The sequence below is a fragment of the Pelodiscus sinensis genome, chromosome 8 (assembly GCF_049634645.1).
Source record: "Pelodiscus sinensis isolate JC-2024 chromosome 8, ASM4963464v1, whole genome shotgun sequence".
Taxonomy (NCBI): domain Eukaryota; kingdom Metazoa; phylum Chordata; order Testudines; family Trionychidae; genus Pelodiscus; species Pelodiscus sinensis.
Window position 1 is genome coordinate 70,948,408 of NC_134718.1, and position 20,566 is coordinate 70,968,973.

At 43.6% G+C, this 20,566-nt stretch overlaps 2 protein-coding genes across 7 annotated transcripts in view; one reads left to right on the top strand and one right to left on the bottom strand.

Annotated features, from left to right (window-relative positions):
* The window catches only part of CFAP43 (cilia and flagella associated protein 43), an 89,983-nt gene extending 86,910 nt beyond the window's left edge, over positions 1–3,073 (top strand). For all 3 annotated transcript variants that reach the window (XM_075935526.1, XM_075935527.1, XM_075935528.1), the window contains 2 exons: positions 548–701; positions 2,660–3,073. In XM_075935526.1, coding sequence (XP_075791641.1) covers positions 548–701; positions 2,660–2,832 — 327 coding nt within the window. In that variant the 3' untranslated portion in view covers positions 2,833–3,073. The remainder of the gene's footprint in view (positions 1–547; positions 702–2,659) is intronic.
* A 1,623-nt stretch (positions 3,074–4,696) lies between these two features.
* On the bottom strand, positions 4,697–15,285 carry SFR1 (SWI5 dependent homologous recombination repair protein 1). Of its 4 annotated transcripts, none has more exons than XM_075935531.1 (4): positions 15,188–15,285; positions 10,013–10,128; positions 6,986–7,378; positions 4,697–5,583 (listed from the first exon to the last, which is right to left on the bottom strand). In XM_075935531.1, exons 2-4 carry the CDS (start codon positions 10,106–10,108, stop codon positions 5,392–5,394), a joined length of 681 nt encoding a protein of 226 aa, XP_075791646.1. In that variant the 5' UTR covers positions 10,109–10,128; positions 15,188–15,285; the 3' UTR covers positions 4,697–5,391. The 4 variants fall into 4 exon arrangements, with proteins under 4 accessions (XP_075791646.1, XP_075791645.1, XP_006135443.1 ...); XM_075935530.1 differs by having other exon boundaries at positions 10,013–11,456; positions 15,188–15,278; XM_006135381.4 differs by lacking the exon at positions 15,188–15,285 and adding an exon at positions 11,263–13,810.
* Positions 15,286–20,566: the final 5,281 nt, after the last annotated feature.

Here is a 20,566-nt window from a genome sequence, read left to right on the forward strand (position 1 = left end):
AGTTGGCAGAAGAGCCTTTTTTTTCTGCTAGAAGTGGGCCTCATCCTCCCTGATTTAACTAACCTTGTTATCTCTAGCCTGTTTCTTGCCTCTGGAAATTTCCACTACATGCATCTGACGAAGTGGGTTTTTGCCCACGAAAGCTTCTGCTCCAATACATCTGTTAGTCTATAAGGTGCTACAGGACTCCTTGTCGCTTTTGCAGATCCAGACTAACATGGCTACCCCTCTGATACTTTTTTTCTCTGTAGATCCTGCTATCTGGGATAGTTCTCCTGCATCTCCCCCTCTTTATTTCATCTTCAAGTCTTTTTTCATTTGGCCCATACCTCTTATTTGTTTCCTAGTGGTTATATTGGAACTCCCTAAAATTGGGATACGATTTGTATGAAAGGTGCTGTGTAAAATGAAGTGACATTGTACTAACTAGCCAAATATAAAAGCAAAGTGAGCCCCAGTGTGCGTTAGTTGACAGATTTCCATTAAAGTTTGTCCAGGCAGCTTTCATAAAGTTGCATATTTGCTTTATACATCTGGAAATGGACAGCTGCACAAGAAGAATATGAAGAACCGTCAGAAAATATTTAAAGATCTGGAGAAGCGAATCTGTCTAAAGGAACAAGCAAACTACAAACTTAGCCAGGAGCTGCAAGAAATGCTTGTGTCTGTTTCAGAAAGGCGGCACATCTTTGAAGCAGCTGGTGAGTCATGTTCTGTAGCACACTTTAGGTCACAAGTAAAGGACATTCATAAAATACAGCTCTAAAGCGGGTCAATCTTATTCTCCATTAACAGCACTACAGGGACAAAACAGTATTACCATGCCTAAGATTAAAATGTCTATGTCCATCAGACTGTAAGGGATATACAGCCTCTCCCCGACTTACGAACCGGTTACAGACCAAGCAATTGGTCGTAACTCGGTTTGTTTGTAAGTTGGACCCCATAGAGTTACACGCAAGCGCGCTGTTCATAAGCGCAGATCGTGTTCGTAACTTGGAGTCTGCTATTTATGACAGCTTTGGTCGTAACTGCAAACGGTTGTAAGTTGACCATTCGCAACTCGAGGACCAGCTGTGTCTAGACTTGAGATTTTTGCTTGTATTAACTCGTTAGTTTACTGCTGTTAGTATAAGCTGGTGAAACCCCATTGAAGTCATAAAACTATTCCCATTTGCATCAGCAGAGAATAAGGTGCAATGATTTTAACATCTCTGAAAAATAAATTCACCTATCCTCCTCTCAGCATTTGTGCCTGGGCAAAACAGAAATAGCAATATATTTGCAAGAACAAAAATTTGTCCCAAATATGAGCTCTTCTGCAAGTCTAGCCACTGAAATAAGATACACTCTGAGGCAGGACTTATCCTTACTTCTGAGGGAAGTCTGAACCAAAAAAATTAAAAATTCTGTGCACAATTTTTTAATTCTGCAAAACTCTGTATATTTTATTTACCTAAAATAGCAATATAATCCCACCAGTTTCAATTATTTTTGGTCATTTATTGCAAAATCCCTGTCAGCACGCAAGTCTGTATTATTCAGACAACGAAAAGATTCAGAAAATGTTTATTGACAAATAGATTCCTTGTCAGACATATTAACACAGAACTCTTGAGTAGTAATTCATTTCAAATACAGTACAGAACCACATTTCCCACACCCTTTTAGAAGCACGGCAAAGGCTTGTAGTCAGGGGTAATGGAGCTGAGGAACAGGGAGTAATTGCTGGGAAGGAGCCTGGATGTGAACTTGGAGGTTTGACATGGGTGGGAAAAAGTGTAGAACAGTTTTCCGTTCTGGGGCGGGGAGGGACTCTTAGGGCACATCTACATAGCAAGGTAAAAGTCAGATTAAACTAAGCAACTTGAGCTGGGTCAATTGCGTAGCTTGTCAAAATAGCTTAATTTGGCTTTTGGCGATATCTGCGCAGCAGGAAATCGAAGAACTCTCTTCCTTTGACTTCCCTTACTCCTTGTAAAATGAGGATTACAGGAGTCAGAGTAAGAAGTCCTCCAGTGCACCATTTCTTCAAAATATTGGCTTTCAATGTAGACGTGCTCTTTGTTATTTCGGAATAATGCTTCTGTGTAGACATACCCTTACGGAGTTTCTTCTTGGTCTCACATTCAGCCAGGTACATCTGCCTTGTTCCCCATGTGTCCTTGCACCCCTCTCTTCATGTGGTTCCCTATTCCTATGTGACTCTGCACCCTCCTCTTTTTTCCCCCATGTGTCTGTGCCAGCCCTCTGCCTGACCTCTTCTCCCTCTGCCCACGTGGTCCTGCACCTCCCACCCACCTATGGCCCTGTGCCTCTACTCCCATTCATCCCATCCCAGTCTGTGCTCCCCCACTTGCTCTCATGTGCCTATATGATCCCCCCCCCCCATCCTGTCTCACCTACCTACTGTGAAGAAAGTAGGCTAAGTCTTTCTTTTCCTTAACTGGCTGGAAGCAGCAGCTGTGTTCGAGCACCACAGAACCCTCTTGTGGGGAAAAGGCAAAACGGCAGGAACATTCCAGCAAAAGCTTTCTTCTGCCCAAAATACGCCCAGCTCATTAATTACACATGCACACAATAGTGCAAAATTTCCCCAGAAGTGAACAATAGCTAACTTCTGGTAGAGAAAATATTTCTGATATTTTGCTTTGCACAGACACACAGCCGGCTGCTGAAAAAGCTGCAAAGAAGCATTATCAGGATATTGTGCAGCAGCGACAACTAGTGGAACTTGCAAAAGAACAGGCACAGGAGATTTCAGTTCTTCAGGCGGAAGTTGAGAGGCTGAGAATGAGAACATTTCCTGCCCTTTTTGAAATGGACTATTAGAACGGTACTTCCACTGACGTAGCACACGCGAGTTCATCACTGCTTAACTCTTTCTTAGGATAGATAAATCTCTCTACAAATGAATTGATTTCTTCCTTGATTTGCTATTTTAAAATATTTTACTAGACTGAGCATGAAAGTTGTTTTATGTTTGGGGTGCCTTCTGTAAGCATAGAATGATTTTGTAGCTTAATAGCATAAGCATGTAGTTTATTACTATAAAAATAGATGTTTTGAACAACGTGACTTTGTGTATTTGATAGTCTGCAACACACATTCCTAGGGTACTGAACAATGGAATCAATTCAGAAAACCCTGAATTTTATTTCCATCTTTGCTGTTTAGGAAAAATATAAGGCAAAATTGCCCCACGTAGTAAAACTAAAATTAGGTTGTTAAAATTCAGATTACTTGTTTATATTTGGTATTTCATTCTACTCATAATGATTACTTAAAACAAAACAGTTCATCATCATTGCTATATGATACCATAACAAGCAGCTTTAGATGCTCTTTACCTCAATTATATTATAATTTAAAAGCCCACTCCTGCTTTGTTTAACTTCCAAGTCTTGAGTTCTGGAACCCATATTTTACCTCTTTAGTTGATACCACTGCACACTGAACAGGCCAAGGTCTGCAAATACCACAGGAAAGTGTTCTCAGCACTATGTTTACACGACTGTTTTTTCCACTTACTATAACTGAAATGATACACGCTTCTGAACTCAGCAGGCTTGGTAAGTGAAGTATGAACTGGTTTTCAATTCTTGATGATACAAGTTAAGTTTATGTTTTTATAATGGAGATTGCCTATCTCCTAGAACTGGAAGGGACCTTGAAAGGTCATCTAGTCCAGTCCCCTGCCCTCACAGCAGGACCAAATACCATCTCTGACAAATTTTTGCCCCCAATCACTTCCACAAGGATTGAACTCACAGCCCTGGGTTTAGCAGGCTAATGCTCAAACCACTGAGCTATCCCTCCCCCCCTTAATTGAATGGTTTCAATTAAGAGATTGTGTATCTTATTTCTGCTCTTAAATTTTATTCCACTTCACCGTATATAAAAACTGTTCAATTTTTTTTAAGATTACATAAGCCTTACTACTAGAGTTCTACCCTACTGGACTCAGTTTCTATTATATATCCCACTAGTAGAATCTATCTTCAGTTGTGCTGGCATGCAATTTCTTTTCATACCACCTCTCCCCAAACAGATGGGAAAAGGGGGAAAAAAAGAGGAACCTTTAACTAAATTTTACCACATGTTCTAAGATGGACTGGTGCACAAGTTTCCTGCCATTATAATTTTCCCTCCACCTGAATTATTTCTGCTCTCATCTAAGAAATATGGATCAAGTCAGAATCCCATTCCAAAAAGTGACATTACTAACAGCATTAATACTTTTGTTTAACAAACTCTAAATCTGTTATCAAAACTTCTTGATTGCTGTTACTGTGTAGACGTAGCCCTAGTTTTCTTATATCCTGCCAAGCCCTCATTAGCAGTTTGTCAAGTATCAGAGGGGTGTCAGTGTTAGTCTGAATCTGCAAAAGCGGCAAGGAGTCCTGTGGCACCTTATAGACTAACGGAAGTGTTGGAGCATAAGCTTTCATGGGCAAAGACCCACTTCGTCAGATGCATCAGAAGTGATTCAATGTTGAGGAAGGGAGACTAAATGGACACCTGTGCAATACAAGAAAATTAGAGTAAATTAAGAATCTGGGTATGTACAAGGATTTGGTGCATCCTGGAGGTGGGGGGCAGCTGGGGTTCTAATGAATTACAGGATGAAGAATTTTGAAGAAAAAAAAGAAATTCAGTGAAGAAACAACTAAAATAAATAGACGGTCAAGGAGGACAGTGTCAATTTGGAATCTATTTCTCTCACACAATCTCTACCATTATAAAATACCACTCGCACATTAGAACTAAAACACAAGAAGCAAAGAGGAGGAAATGTCTATGGGATTTACAAAGAATTATTGCAGAAAGGTAAATTAAATGTGACTTTAAATACATTAGAGAGAGTTCTGTTTTTGTTAAATACAATAGAATATGTATTGCTTCTAGTATCACAGGAAATAAAGCCAGGTATCGAAACTCAATATTGCTTCAGTAATTGACAACATGCAATTTGATTACACATAGACTTAATCCTTAGAAGGCTTGCATCAATCGACTAGCAAATTGAAGAAACTTTCAGAATATGTATGTGTTAAATTCCTCAACATCTCAGTACAACTACAAAAAGCACTTAACTTGATCCCATTATATCAAACAAGAGATGTACTGTACTATGTAAAACTGATCAGAGAGGATGCATCTGTTTTTACATCCACCAAGGACAATTCTCAACAAGTAAGTTTCTGCCATACAAATAAATAAAATAATCCCTTTAAGAAAATAACTGCCTCTTACAGCATATACAGAACAGTATTACAACAGTCCACTACTGAAAAACTATCATGATAATTTAATTCTTACAATGCAATCAGTTTTTATTCAATCTTTTCTGAAGACTTTTTTTTAATAACGCAGACCTTTGTAATTGTGTTACATATCTGTAAAGTCGTCTTCTGTTCTACTGTAGTGCAGCAACTTGTCTTCTAATCCAAAATTGTCTATCAACAGAGTGAGGCTCAGTTTCTTGCCATCTGTAGACAAGGCTGACTGGAGTTCATAAAGCATCAACTGGGTGCTGCGTCTCCATTTTGTTATCAAAGACTGCAATTCTGAGAGGTTATTCTGAAATGGGGGAAAGGTTACTTACTGAGTTGCAGAAATTATAGAAAGGTAATATTTGGAACTTTACAGATATTTTTATAATAATTTTATTAACTGAAGGATTCCCCAAAACAATTACTGTACAATCAAAAAACTATATGCAGAAGGAATTTCAGCCTCCTTCGGAGAAGGGATGTTTGAGTGTAAATGACTAACCATTTAACTGACAAGCAGATGCTTATCCGTTAACAGCGTTGGTTACACTCAGCAAAGCTGCATCCCCAGAAACCAGGTGGGAACCGGCTGCCTGGCCAGCTCCCGGGTGAAGGCTTTGCTGCCCCAGCAAAGCCTCCTCGGCAGGAGCAGAGCCAGGCAAGGGCTAAACTTTATGCTGCAGAGCCTGCAGCGCAGCTAACCAAGTAACCGCTGAGATTTTCAGCAGTTATACGGTTAACTCCATTACACGATTTTTAACATTCCTACTCTGGAATGGAATTTATACTTTTGTAGTGGTGCAGTCCAGAATAGGAAATGGAAAAACCAGCTCATCTACTTAGAAGTACAGCAGAAGCGGTATCAGAATGAAATTAAGTGAATTAGAATTTTCTACAGAAAATTGCTTGGAACTTTATCATTTTGCACATAAGATCTCTGTACTTTCACCAGTGCAACATCCCCTAACAATGATGGAAAAATAAGTGGTAATCGAACAGAGAAGTGCGATCAACATTGTTTCTAGCAGTACCTAGGGCTGCATCCACACAAGCAGCATTCAGAACCTAACATGGTGAAAAAAATGCATGTACTCTGGCTACACTACAGCTTCTATGGTTGTTACTAAGCCATACCACAGTACAGCTGTACAGAGGGTACACGTCCGATTTTGTCTAGTTTAGACAAGACATAAGCACTGGTGGTCTCCCTGTCAACTGCTGACACTTTTCACAATAAAAGACAGTAGAGGTCAACAACAGTTAAAAGATGTAGGTTTTCTTTCAAACATGAGGTGTGCAAGTCACTGTTGGTTAGTTTCAATTTTAGGTTCTCGTGTATTAGCCCAGTCCTTCAATACAGAAGCTTGAAACACTGCCAACGAATCTTTTTTTAAATATTTCTCCAATAGAATTTAAGAGAACACAGAGTAATATTTCCATTCGAGTGGGTCACAATTTTTTGAATTTTAAAAATAAATTTAAAACAGGAAAACAAAAATAAATCAACCAACTTCCTTATCTGCTTTTTGATTAGCTCTAATGTCTACTGGTCTGGGGGGAGGGCGATTATAAAATGTCATTTTACAGAACCAAAATTTGTCCTGATATTGCCCCTAAATAAATTAGGTCCCCCCATCCTGGCCCCATTAAAAATATTAAGAGAAAATATTTGGACCTGACAGAGTGACCTGTTCAGAAACTCTTCTCACCTTGGATCTGTACATCTTGACTAGCTTGAGTCTTCGAAGCAGCTCTTCCTTCTCTTGGACCTGCTTCAGCAATCTTAATTTTTCCTCTAGTAGTTCTTGTTGACTAAGGCCAGCTCCCAACACCACAGCATGTGGAGAATTCTGAACAGCTGTATAGCAATGTCTCTCCTGTAAAGGACTATTCAAACTTATATTTGCAGCACAGTTCTCCTCCAGGCTCTCACAATTATCTTGTAATCTGGAACAAGATCCTTTTGCCAACAGAGCCCCTTCTTCAGAAGTAGTGCAATCTTTTTCTTCAATATCTACTTTAAGGCGTTTTGCCACAGTGAAACTGGAATTAAATGAACGTCTTGCTTTCCTTAATCGCTCCTTAAGAGTTGTGCTCATTGGCTAAAGAACATGACAAAGGAACAAAAGAGATCAAACAATATTTTTGCTAATATATACTGATTATTTGGGAGAGGAAAGAACAGAAGTGACTTTAACCAATGTACTGAGTTTACCAGCTCAATTTTTACATCCTATGTAAACCCCACTATAATGTAAATTTTCAGTTACCACTACAGATTTCACAAATGTGACCAAACAGTTCTCTTCCTCCTCTCACATGCATACACACACTCATGCAGTGGCAAGATGTAAGAAGAGTCGTGGCTCCAACCTGCCTGAGTTCATCTCTCGAGACCAAATTTGCTATCCTTATTCAATGAATCAAGAATTTTCCTTAAGAATACAAGTACAACTATCCCAATTGTCATGGCGAGATAAAGGATACTACTTTTAGAAATCTGTTACAGGTCAGCATGAATTCAGTGTTCAGTTGTGACCCACGAAGGCAGGGTTACAACCAGTCAACTTTCAGTTCTGTCTGAAACAAGCATTACTACATTCCTGCTACATCAACAATATCATCACTGGACTCAGATGACCATCAGAAGAATCAAACAAGTCAGGCTTGAGGCCAAGAGAAGTTTCTACACTGACCTGCATTTTAAAGTCCAAGGCCATTACTTTAGCATGGTTATGGTTTTAAATGCCTCAGGGTCAGAGTGACCAATCTGGGGTACCTTAGGCCTAATTTCAGAAGGTGAGTGCTCAGCACTTACTGAAAATTCAGTCACTGAACTTAAAAAAAAAAAAAAAAACCACAACAAAAACACACACATACAAAAACTAGTCATTATTAAAGATCTTTGCCTTACATATTATAAAATGTTAAAATTTTAAGAAAACCCAAACAATATATTTAAAATAAAAAGACAGTTATTGCAATCTGACCCTATGCAGGCCAGGTCTGCGTTTAAGTATGTTCTATGGGGAATTTCACATCACCACACAGTGCAATGTAAAGAAGGAACAGGCAATTCAGAACAGAACATCATCAGACCTAATATAGTGTATTAAACTCTATACAAAATGGAAATGCAAGCTGTGCTCCAAACTTTGAGTTAAATAATACAGATTTGAATTCAGGTGTAATTTGAAAATAGATGGGAAAGTCAGCAAGGGAAGCGGTCAGTTACAGCAAAAGGTAATAACTGTGGTAAGTGTGATGTGACAGACTAAGCTAGTGCTAAGTGAGCAAAGTGGGGCAAAGTCAGGGAAGAGAGGGCTGGAGCAAGAGTGATGGGAGATTGCATTTCTCTGTACATGTCAAAGTACAGAAGCAGCAGCAACATTCTCCATATGTTGGGGCCTAGAGAGCAAGGACTTGAAGTCTTTTGTACAGATGGGAAGAAGGAATAAAAAAGTGAGTTTAAATAATGTCATTAATATCTTTACAGGTACAGTAAACTTCCGATAATCCGGCACCTTTAGGACCCAGGGGGTGCCGGATTATCAGATATGCCGGACTATCAGAAGGGGGGGGGGGGGCTATGAGGGGTCTGGAGTGGGGTGGGAGGGGATGCCACCCCAGGCCCCTCATAGCCCCCCCTTACGATAGTCCGGCTCTGCCCCAGGCATCCCTGATTCAGCCACTGCTGGTCAGTTTCAGCAGCAGCTGAATCGGGGATGCCTGCAATAGAGCAGCTGGGGTGCTGCCGGGTTGGTCCCGCAGCGCTTAGGGGCGGCGCTACGGCACCAACCCAGCAGCACTCCAGCTGCTCTTGGGGACGCCTGGGACAGAGCAGCTGGGGTACTGCTCGGTTGGTCCTGTAGCGCTGCCCCTCGGGGCTGCGGAACCAACCCGGCAGCACCCCAGCTGCTCCGCCCCAGGGGTCCCCGAGTCAGCCGCTGCTGAAACAGATCAGCGGCTGATTCCAGGAAGCCCGGGGCAGAGCTGCTCTGCCCGGGGCTTCCTGGAATCAGCCGCTGATCTGTTTCAGCAGCGGCTGAATCGGGGGCCCCTGGGGCAGAGCAGCTGGGGTGCTGCCGGGTTAGTCCCGCAGCGCCAAGGAGCGGCGCTACGAGACCAACCCCGCAGCACCCCAGCTGCTCTGCCCCAGGCATCCGGATTCAGCCTGCTGGTGAAACTGACGCTGCTGGTCAGTTTCAGCAGCGGCTGAATCCCAACACCTGGGGCAAAGCAGCTGGGGTGCTGCCGGGTTGGTCCCGCAGCCCCGAGGGGCAGCGCTACAGGACCAACCCGGCAGCACCGCAGCTGCTCTGCTCCCGGCTTCCCCGATTCAGCTGCTGGTCAGTTTCAGCAGCAGCTGAATGGGGGAAGCCTGTCCGGCTGCCCCAGCACTTCCGGGTTCCTGATGGTGCCGGACCATCAGGAGTCCCGGAGCATTGGATGCCGGACTAATGGAGTTTTACTGTATTTAGAAAGTTCCTATCACTACTTAGCTCAGCACTTGGGATTTTCAGCACTTAAGGCATATTATAATCAAAGCAAACTTATTTAAGAGTACATTATCCATTATTTTCAATTCTGAGAACAAACAATCTGTTCCTACATATATTTTGCCGAAGAAAGTCCATAAACCTCCAGACATCAAGTCTGCACACCACTGGTATTGCAGTACCTAGCCATAATGGGAAAACATCACTAACAGAATGGCATATAAAAGGTTTTCATACCTTTTTCTCTGAGCTAGTGCTCTGAGGAGCTAGTGTCCCACACTCCTTTGGAGTACTGCACAGTGATGTTGATTTGTCTAACAATGGTTTTTCCATCTTGAGATTAATTTAATATACTGTGGAAATGAGAGAAACATATTAATATTCAGAATAGACATATACCTTGACAAGTCAGGTGCTTTTTCCCCTGCCTAAAGTGATGAAACAGGACCACCAAGGGGTCAGGAAGACCATTTAAAAGTGGTGGTAAGAAAATACCAACATTACATGACATTTTCTAATTGTTCTGTTTACAAAGTCATCTGCACAAAAAAGTGGCTTTATTCTTCCAACCTTCTTTCCACTGACTAATACACTGCTCTGTGATTAGCCCTCTCCATTACAATAGGACAAATGGCATACTACTCAGTACAAGTATGGCAAACTTGACCTTTATTGTTAATTTGTCTGTATTCTTTATGTAACTCTTACAAGTTTTTGGTGGCCCCAGAGTGCCCTGACAATTTTTCCTAAAATACTTAACTGTAGGAAAAATGTGTATGCATATATACATGTCCAAATCCTTGTAATTTATTTATGTAGAGGTTTTCTGCATACTCAAGTACAATGATGTACAGTTGTTTGTATTCTTTACTGGAACTACAAAGAACAGAAGCACAAATAAGACGTTTTGCACATTCTTTTCTTTGTTGCTTTTTAACAGATTTGCTAGCTCAGTGGTGGGCAATAATCGGCCTTTGGGCCAGATGCAGTTTGCCAGGGTTAGTACCTGGCAGGCCACCAATACTGTATTTACTTGTGTCTCCACAGGTACAGGTGTTTGCAGCTCCAGCCAAGGGGAGCTGTGGGAAGCGGTGTCCTAGTAAACTGCCACCGTCTTATTGCCCACTCCTGCTAGCTAGTTGATCTGCTGTTGCAAAAAGTAATATTTGTATGTTTGTTACTATCACTTTTCACAGCAGATTTCAAAGCCTCCCAGCCAGCTTGTAAAAATGACATTAACAAAACATAGAAATATCAATTTTCACAGCAGACTCACTCAGCCCTGGCAAGCCAGAGGTCAAATTAAGCCCTGTATGGGAAGGTGAGTTGGGAGATAGTGGGGGTGAAGGGAGGCAGCTGGGCCAAGAGCAATGCGGGGCAGAAAGCTGTCTATCTACAACAACTGGAGTCCCATGACTGGAGCCTCCCACTGACCACCCCAGAGGTGAAGCCTGAGTCTCATCACCCTGGAATGGTAGGGAACTTACTGGCTGCCTGTTCCTCTGGTGTTTGTGGCTCCAGAGGGTGGTAGAGCCAAACCCCTGCTGGTGACCCTGGGAAAGGGGCTACTGTTTTCAACATCCCTACTCCCATTCAATGCCCAGAGTGCTGTGACTTCAAGAAAAGCCTCTGGAGGTTACATCTGAGAAGTGCGGATATAGAATCTAGAGATATATAAAGCCTAGAAAGAATAAAAGTACGAATACAAAATGAATATGGTTCCCAATCTCCATCATTAGTCTCTGTCATTTGCACCCGTACTGGTGGAAGCCCTTAAACTCTGCAGAGCCAGTCACATGTATTTATAAAGAAATGGAATCCATTATCGTATGCTCAGAAGGCTAAATCCTGCCATTTCCTACTCATATGCATAGTCCTCACAGCAAACAGACACCCCTCAACTTCAAAACTTGAGCAGTGCTTACTGCTTCTCTGAGTAAGACCTTGAAGAATCAGTCCTTCAGTTTGGCCATTTCTCACACTGAGATAAAAGATTGTCAGGAGCCACAGGATTTTTATTGTTCAACTTAGTGATGTGAATAGTTAACTGGTGGCCAAGCCGGAGCAGCCCCCACCCACAGTAGGCCCAGTTTGGCTGGAGCAACTCACAGCACCACAGGCAGGTGTGCTCTAACCCAGCCAAAGCAGCCCCCATCCATGGTGCAGCGCTGCTCCAGCCCTCCCTCATTTGAATGGTTAACTGGTTAAACATAACATTAACCAGGTAGTTGATTAAACTGGATTTTACATCCCTAGTTCAACTGTACAAGTAATTAAGATTTTTTTAAAAAGACTAAAACTAATTACACACACACACAAAAGAATCTAGTATTTTATTTGACATGTAATGCTTTTAGGTATGTCCCATGGAAAAGTATATTATTCACATAAGTGGAATTTTTAGATTAAATGAAGTTGCCCCAATGTGCTAAAAAGCATAGTGATTCAATGACAAGTAGTATTTCTCAGCACATATCAATTTTACATTGATCTGACATTTTATTTAGTTCATGCAATGTGCTGTAGCTATGTCAGAGAATATTAGAGAGAAAAGGTGAATGAGGTAATATCTTTTATTTGATCAACTTCTGAAGTTTTCTTCTTCTGAACAATAAAAAATCTAGACTAAAGAGACAAGGAGGGTAAGGTAGTTTGGCATTTCTCAACTATCAGCAAAGCTGTCTATTGTGCCTTCTGATTACTGGAGACTGACATTAGCAGATTAGAAACAGAACAAAGAAGCCTCCTAAAGTTAAGGGCATTTTATTTTACACTGATCACATAGCTTGTTTAAATTTACATGAAGTACTCTCTCAACAACAGGCTTTTAACACTAAACCTGCAGCTCTCCAAATCCTCTTTGAAACAAAAAGTGACAAGGCAATCCAGGCCAGGTCTGCATAGACAAGATATTAACCTTATTTGTCTTACTGCTAAACCAAAACTACGTTACCCTTTACATTCAAGATTCAGCACACACTATTCTATTTTAGGCTATTTTTTTAAAGGCTGTTAGTCATGTGTCTTAGCAACTAATATCTGAAATGGGTAGCATTTGCAGAATGTAACAGTGATAAATTATTTTCATAGCATAGTGGTAAGCTACTTAAACTATGAAGTAAGACGTTAGGAAAAATATACACCATACCTATACAGTACAGTATTTCACAGATTATGTGGTAAATCTCTCCCTACTAAGCAAGAGAACATTTTAAAACCTGAAAACGGCCTTCAACAAAATTCTCAATGCCTTTCTGAAATTCAATGGTTCACTGTTGGCCTTCACACAGGTTACTCTTCTTCAAGACATTATTCTACTAAATCAAATTTTCCAAGGGTGCCCAGGTATCAGCATGCATCTATAACTGCACTTCTCCACAGGTCTCAGCAACTTGGTCCTGCATAGCAAGAATCCTCCCTTTATGAATCAGGATCAATTTTATTCCTATGCAAAAACACTATTTAACATGTAAAAACTGCTTCTTCCATTGTAAATAGAACCACTGTGACTTAGGAGAGCATTATCTTTTCCTCTGCTCTGCCACTGACTTACAGTGAGGCTTTGGGCTGGTCCCTTCCTTGCCTCAGTTTCCCCTACTGCACAATAATGCTGCTTACTTTCTGAACAGCTTTCAGATGTACAGTGAACAGACACTATAAGAGCTAGGGATGTTAAATTTAAATTAAGTGGCTAATTGAATAGTCAATGCAATTTGCATTGACTATTTGATTAGCCCATAAGAGCTACCAATGTAGCTCTGCATTGGTTAATTTGGGTGCAAAGCTCACGGACAATGAAGTTACATTAATACCTAGCTCTTATTAGGCATGTGAATGACTAGTTGACTATCCGATGGGCAAATGCTTATCAGACAGTTGACACACTAGTTGACTAGTCGCTCCCCCCCTTGCTGCCTCTAGCAGAAAGAGGCAGCAAGGGGGGAGAGGAAGAGGAGGGGGTTGCTACACTTCAAAGGCAAAAGCACTGAGGGAAGCACGGGGCCAGCAGGGTCCCCCACTAGCCCTGGGCTCCCCACATAGCCCCCCCCCCAGGCAATACCATGCGGGGGGGGGAAAATCACTCCACATAGCCCCCCCCAGGCAATACCATGCCGGGGGGGGGGGGAAATCACTCCACATAGCCCCCCCCAGGCAATACCATGCCGGGGGGGGGGGAAATCACTCCACATAGCCCCCCCCAGGCAATACCATGCCGGGGGGGGGGAAATCACTCCACATAGCCCCCCCCAGGCAATACCATGCCGGGGGGGGGGGAAATCACTCCACATAGCCCCCCCCAGGCAATACCATGCGGGGGGGATCACTCCACATAGCCCCCCCAGGCAATACCATGGGGGGGGGGGAATCACTCCACATAGCCCCCCCCCAGGCAATACCATGCGGGGGGGGGGGAAAATCACTCCACATAGCCCCCCCAGGCAATACCATGCGGGGGGGGGGGAAATCACTCCACATAGCCCCCCCCCAGGCAATACCATGCGGGGGGGGGGGAATCACTCCACATAGCCCCCCCCCCAGGCAATACCATGCGGGGGGGGGAATCACTCCACATAGCCCCCCCCCAGGCAATACCATGCGGGGGGGGGAATCACTCCACATAGCCCCCCCCAGGCAATACCATGCCGGGGGGGGGGGGAAATCACTCCACATAGCCCCCCCAGGCAATACCATGCGGGGGGGGGAATCACTCCACATAGCCCCCCCCAGGCAATACCATGCGGGGGGGGGATCACTCCACATAGCCCCCCCCAGGCAATACCATGGGGGGGGGGGAAATCACTCCACATAGCCCCCCCCCCAGGCAATACCATGCGGGGGGGGGGGAAATCACTCCACATAGCCCCCCCAGGCAATACCATGCGGGGGGGGGGGAATCACTCCACATAGCCCCCCCCCAGGCAATACCATGCGGGGGGGGGGGAATCACTCCACATAGCCCCCCCCAGGCAATACCATGCGGGGGGGGGGGAATCACTCCACATAGCCCCCCCAGGCAATACCATGCGGGGGGGGGGAATCACTCCACATAGCCCCCCCAGGCAATACCATGCGGGGGGGGGGAATCACTCCACATAGCCCCCCCAGGCAATACCATGCGGGGGGGGGGGGAATCACTCCACATAGCCCCCCCAGGCAATACCATGCGGGGGGGGGGATCACTCCACATAGCCCCCCCCAGGCAATCACTCCACATAGCCCCCCCCCAGGCAATACCATGCGGGGGGGGGGGAATCACTCCACATAGCCCCCCCCCAGGCAATACCATGCGGGGGGGGGGATCACTCCACATAGCCCCCCCAGGCAATACCATGCGGGGGGGTCACCCCGCTAGCCCGGGGCCAGGCCCCGCCCACACATGCGGGGGGGGGGTTGGAGGGGCCCCCCCGGTACCTCACGCTCCTCAGTGCGCCGGCTGCGGCCCCCGGCTCGGGCGGGTTTAAAACGGCTCCAGTCTCCCGCCGCGCTCGCGAGAGGGGAGGAGCCGACGAGTTCGAGGCGGGCGGGCGGGCGCGCGAAGGAAAGAGGCGCTCCGAGCCCGCCCCCTTTCCCAGGGCAGCAGAGGCACAGCACGCGGTCGGGCGCGCGAAGAGACACTCCGCTCCCGGGGTGGACGTGGCCAGAGGGGAGCGACTCGGGCGGGCGGGAATGAGTGGAGCAGGGCGGGTGCCCACCTGGGGGCAGGAGGTTGGGGTTGTAGAGCTGCCTGGCCCAGGCTGATTAGGAGTCAGGGCGAGGGAGAACTCAGGTGCTTAATTTCTAACCACCCCCTTCAGCTTTGTGCAATGCCCCCAGCCAGTGGGCAGCCCCCACGCCTCACCCCCCAAGATGAGGTAGCTGGTTAGCCCATGACAAAACAGCAGCAAATAGTCACGCCAGGGGGTGACCAGTGATCCCCGCCTTGCTCCAGTCGACCCAGTGCCTTGCACTCAACCTCTCAGCTGGGCCGTGGCCCACCCCAAGTGCCAGTCCTGTGGCAATGGGAGAATTGCCCCTGGGCATTTCACTCAAACTGGGCCAGCTTCTCCCTCACAGGAGCAAAAAAACTGGCTGGAAACAAGCCCCCATGACATGGGAGACCATCTCTGCTCCTTCAGCCCGTGGGCTCGTTCTTGGGGCAGACCTGGCGTAGCCCATTTTGGCCGGACCGATTCCTGTGTGATCTGCTGCTGCTCCATTGTTACCACTTGGCACCACCCACTTAGGGCACCTCTACACAGCAGGGCTAAAATCTAAACAGGCTACCCAAATAGGCTTATTTCAAATGTGGGCACGTCTACACAGCGCTTATTTCGAAATAGGTTTACATACAATGAGGTTTACAGAAGTTGGAGTAAGAAGTCCATTATTTCAAATTTATTTTGAAATAATGGGCTTGCTGTGTAGACGCGCAATACGTTATTTCGGAATAATGCTGCTGTGTAGACGTACCCTTAGGTATTCTGAAGGAAAAACAGAAATAGGAACCAAGAAGGCCGTTTTAGCTGGCATTTAGATTATCTTTTCTAATCAGGAGTTGCAATGTCCCACAGCTATAGTAAATTGCACTGCTTTTCTTTCTCAGTCAGATCTTTTATGAAACTGAAGAGTATTCTAAAAGAAGTCTCAAACAAACTTCAACTCCAAAACAGAAAAGGTGGGATTTTGCTCTTGTTTTAGCTTTACACTGTAACTCACTGATCTCAATGAAATTGTTACCTATATACACTACAGTGAGGGCAGACTCTGGCCCACTTGATAATGGTTAGACCTGGTATCAGCTTGTACTACACCATGAATGTGGCCCATAAAGTATTTTAATACAGTCACTTGCATGGGTATAAAATGAGTTTTATCACAGGACATTATCTTTTAATTCATGATTAATCTATAATTTCTGGAAACTCCATGCTGATCCTGGAAGTTTGGCAACCCTAAGCACACCTGAGAACTAGAACCCTGCAAATCTGCACATTTCTGCTTTATATCCATGGATGCAGATATCCGCGGCTTAGTTTTGTGGCTACGGATGAAAATACACATTTTGTATTCGCACAGGGCTCTACTGATAACAGACAGGAAATAGTACTATAACCCCCTGTGCACATAGACTAAAAATATCTCATGGAAACAAGTTCAAAATTGCAAAGACAAGAGCAATAAGGTTTTCCTAAAGCCAAAGCTAAACAAAATCATATGAGTAGAGAAATGTAAAGAAAACAGAATATGAAAAAACTGAAAATAAAGCAGTATGACTGGATAAAAAGGCATTGAGAGGTAAAAAATTTGGAAAGATCGTCCATAAGGGGAAAATCAGAGGCCCAAATACTTTATTTTAAAAATGTGAGACAGACACACATCTGTCTATTCCTCATACCAAAAATTGATCACGATATAGAGGTGGTCTTCCATGGAAGAGCAAACAGCCCAAAACAGAACACCGTTTGCCCACTTTAAGCTTATATTTAAGAATGGCTGTGCATCCATTCAGTAGCATCCAATGGGAGAACTACTCACTAAAGTGTGTGTGCTTTTTATATCACTACACCATGCCTAAAGTTCTCTTAGTTGCATGCAACAGATCTCTGCTCTTGAATTGTACTCTCTCCCTTTGGGTGTAGACCTCTTAATAAGATCAGAGGAGAATCTTATAGCCCATCAAGTTTAAAAAGTTCAAATTCAAGTAGGATAAGTTATTCTTTAAGCACGTGAATATTTATCATTTCAATGGATCTTGCCGCATCTGGTGAGCCGAAAATGTGACCTATGTCTCTTGTATCTGCAATAAATATCATATAACTATTTTTAAATATGTCAAAATGTATTCCTATAGATCTACAATGAAAGTTGTATGTCATATTTTAGCAAAACCCCTAGTACAATTGCACTTTTCAAGTGAGTGGAAATTCAAATGTACAGTAACCAATATTGTATGTCTCAAACTTCTCAAGAAGTTTTCTTCCATCTTAGTGATACCTTTTTTAGATTACTCATTCTTTTTGTGCAGACATGCTAATTTTTCAATTGCACAAGATGAACTGAGTTTTAGATTTTAGATATTCTTGACTGCTAAGATTCCATTAAGTTTTTGCAAGAAACTTAACGTGAAAAATGTCGATATGCAACAGAACCATAATACACTTAGTTATTATGGTAGAATCTAGTTACTGCAACTGAAATTATGATTCTGTTGTGCTAGGGGCCTATATGTATACTGTACAAAGTAAACGACAGTTGAACGCCTGAAGAATTTATCATATAAATCAAGTAGACAAAGGGTATGAGAAAGGAAATATTATCCCTATTCACAGATAGAGAGCACAGTTATTATGGTCCTCATTCAGCATTGTGCTTAAGCAGATGTTTAGTTTACCTGAAGTCCACTGGCTTGCCTACACAGGAAGTTTATGGTAGATTTGGGAACTGAATTGCGATCTTTGTGCCATCCAGTCCAGGCCCTTAATCATAAGACCACGTCTGGGAGTTTAGCTAGTTAATATTTCATGGTAGCAAGAGGGATACAACCAAAATCTTCCTGCTCAAAAAGAACAGGTTCCTATTATTTGAGCTACAGACTAATCTTTATTACTTGTTATTAGTATTATAGAGTTTATGGCACATTATGGAGCACTTCTAATTGCATCCAATAGAGGGCACTGTTACATATACACAATTAGCCAGTTTATTACAATACACAGCTAGATTATAAATTAATAGTGGCTATGGTTTGATTTTGTTCATTTCTTCAGCAGAGTGATTTTGTTTAAGCAAAACAAGACAGAGAAATAAAATGACATTGGAGGATTTTCTTCACCATATTATAACAATTTTGAGGTGTACTTGTAGAATGATATTGTCCCTTGAATCTTTTCAGGGATGCTTTGTTGCCTAAAGAACAAAGGACCAAATATACCTCCAATTTAGTTTTCGCTAGCCATTTAATACATAAAGTGTTGTCTGATTTGTCTCCCTTCAAATTATATGAGTTTATCCCAGAATCTGACTGTACATGTTCAGAGAACTGTATAACATGATCTCACTCGTTAATCTTACATTCCTATGAAAGCACTAATATTCATACACTGGTACTGATTGCACAAGAACATCACTGATATTCTGTTCCTGTGTAAGAGTTTACTCTGTCCGTAGTAGCAAAACAGTTAATGTTTGTGAGATATATAGGACATAATTTATATATATATTTGAAATGAAATGTCTGTCTACTTATGCAAACGCTTTTCCTAAACAGTAACAGCTTAGGGGCACCAAACTTGGTAGGAAGCTTCTTCTTACCCTACCTTAAAGCAAGGTCAGGGTTTGGTTGTGCTGGGAACATGGGACGTGGCAGAAATGGTTCTGTTTTCCGTAATATAGAAAGGGAGGAGCAGAGAGAGGAGGAACACGATCCTCACACTCTCCACCGGGGGCAGCAAGTGGGGACAGGATACAGCATAGTGAGCACTGGGGACAGCCACACCAGTATGAGACAGAACAGCTAGGGATGGGGCTTTGCATGCTGCCGTCCAGGCCACCTTCTATGGGTAAGGTACCTACCCTCCCACTGCATCTACAGGGCCTAGTGATTCCCCCTCCCCTCCTACAGGGCCTGCACACATGCTGTCCCCCACCATTCCACGTAGGCGCAGGGAGATCGCCCCCCCACCCCGGCAAGGTTCCTATGGGGCCTAGCAATTTCCCCCTCTTCCCTACTTCACCCGGAGCATGGGGATTCCCTCCCTCCTGCCCCGCGCCTCCTCACAGGGCCTGGGGTTTGCCTCCCCTCCACTCCTCCCACACCACTTCACCCGGGGTGGAGAGACTGTGTGCTACAACTCAACTGACACAGTTGTGGATGTCAATGAAGCGGTTCAATGTCCCACGGAATTTCTGAATTCACTCACTCCTAGCGGAATGCCACAACATCGCCTGGTGTCAAAAGCTGGGTGCCCAGTCATGCGTTGAAGAAACTTGGATGCTCCAACACTTTGCAATGGCACAAGACTGCATTAAATCTTTGAAGCCACACACCATCAAACCTACTGTTTTGACTGGATTTGCCAAAGGGCAGGATGTCTTTATTCCATGGATTCCACTGGTAGCTACAGATTACCCATTTCAGTTTAAACATCTCCAGTACGACTAGCTTTTTCAATGACAATAAATAAAGCGCAGGGTCAGTCCTTCACGGTCACAGGAATGGATTTGAGAATGGATTGCTTTGCACATTTAGCATACTATATGTGGCTAAAGTGAGAATGGAAAGTGCCAAAACTCTGTTTATGCTAGCAAAAGACAGAAAATCTGCAAATATTGTCTAGCAACAAACTCTATCTAATGTTTGATACATCACAAACTTTTTTCCTTCCTTTATGAAAATTACAGTTGTTTACATAACATATCTGCATTTTCCTTTTATTTCCCAATAATACCCAACCCAATATTTCTTGAGTTACACGCCCCAGCAACGCTGGGTAAATCTGCTAGTAGTAAATAATATAAACCCAGCATTTTGAAGACCCAGACTGAATGCCATGGATTCTGCATTCTGAATGTTTCTGCATCATTATAAAGCCTATCTTGAAACCAGCGGCAAGACAGAAAAGTGAGGCTCTTCCCCATAGGTCTTTTGGGTGGGTGATGTGATATTATTCAACATACTGAGCAGCAAGTCCAAATCCATCCCCCTTTTTTTATTTCCTGAGATCAGTAGATCTTCTGGAAAGCTATATGATTTCATGACACATACAGCAGATTGCACACACTGCATATTTTCTATAGCTGGAGGCAGTAAGG

Coding starts and splice junctions, on each gene's coding strand:
- SFR1 (XM_075935531.1), bottom strand. CDS start 10,108: ATGGAAAAACCATTGTTAGACAAATCAACATCACTGTGCAGTACTCCA. Junction 7,379..10,012: donor GCACTAGCTCAGAGAAAAAG/GTATGAAAACCT, acceptor CATGTTCTTTAG/CCAATGAGCACAACTCTTAA. Junction 5,584..6,985: donor TCAAGATGTACAGATCCAAG/GTGAGAAGAGTT, acceptor CCCCCATTTCAG/AATAACCTCTCAGAATTGCA.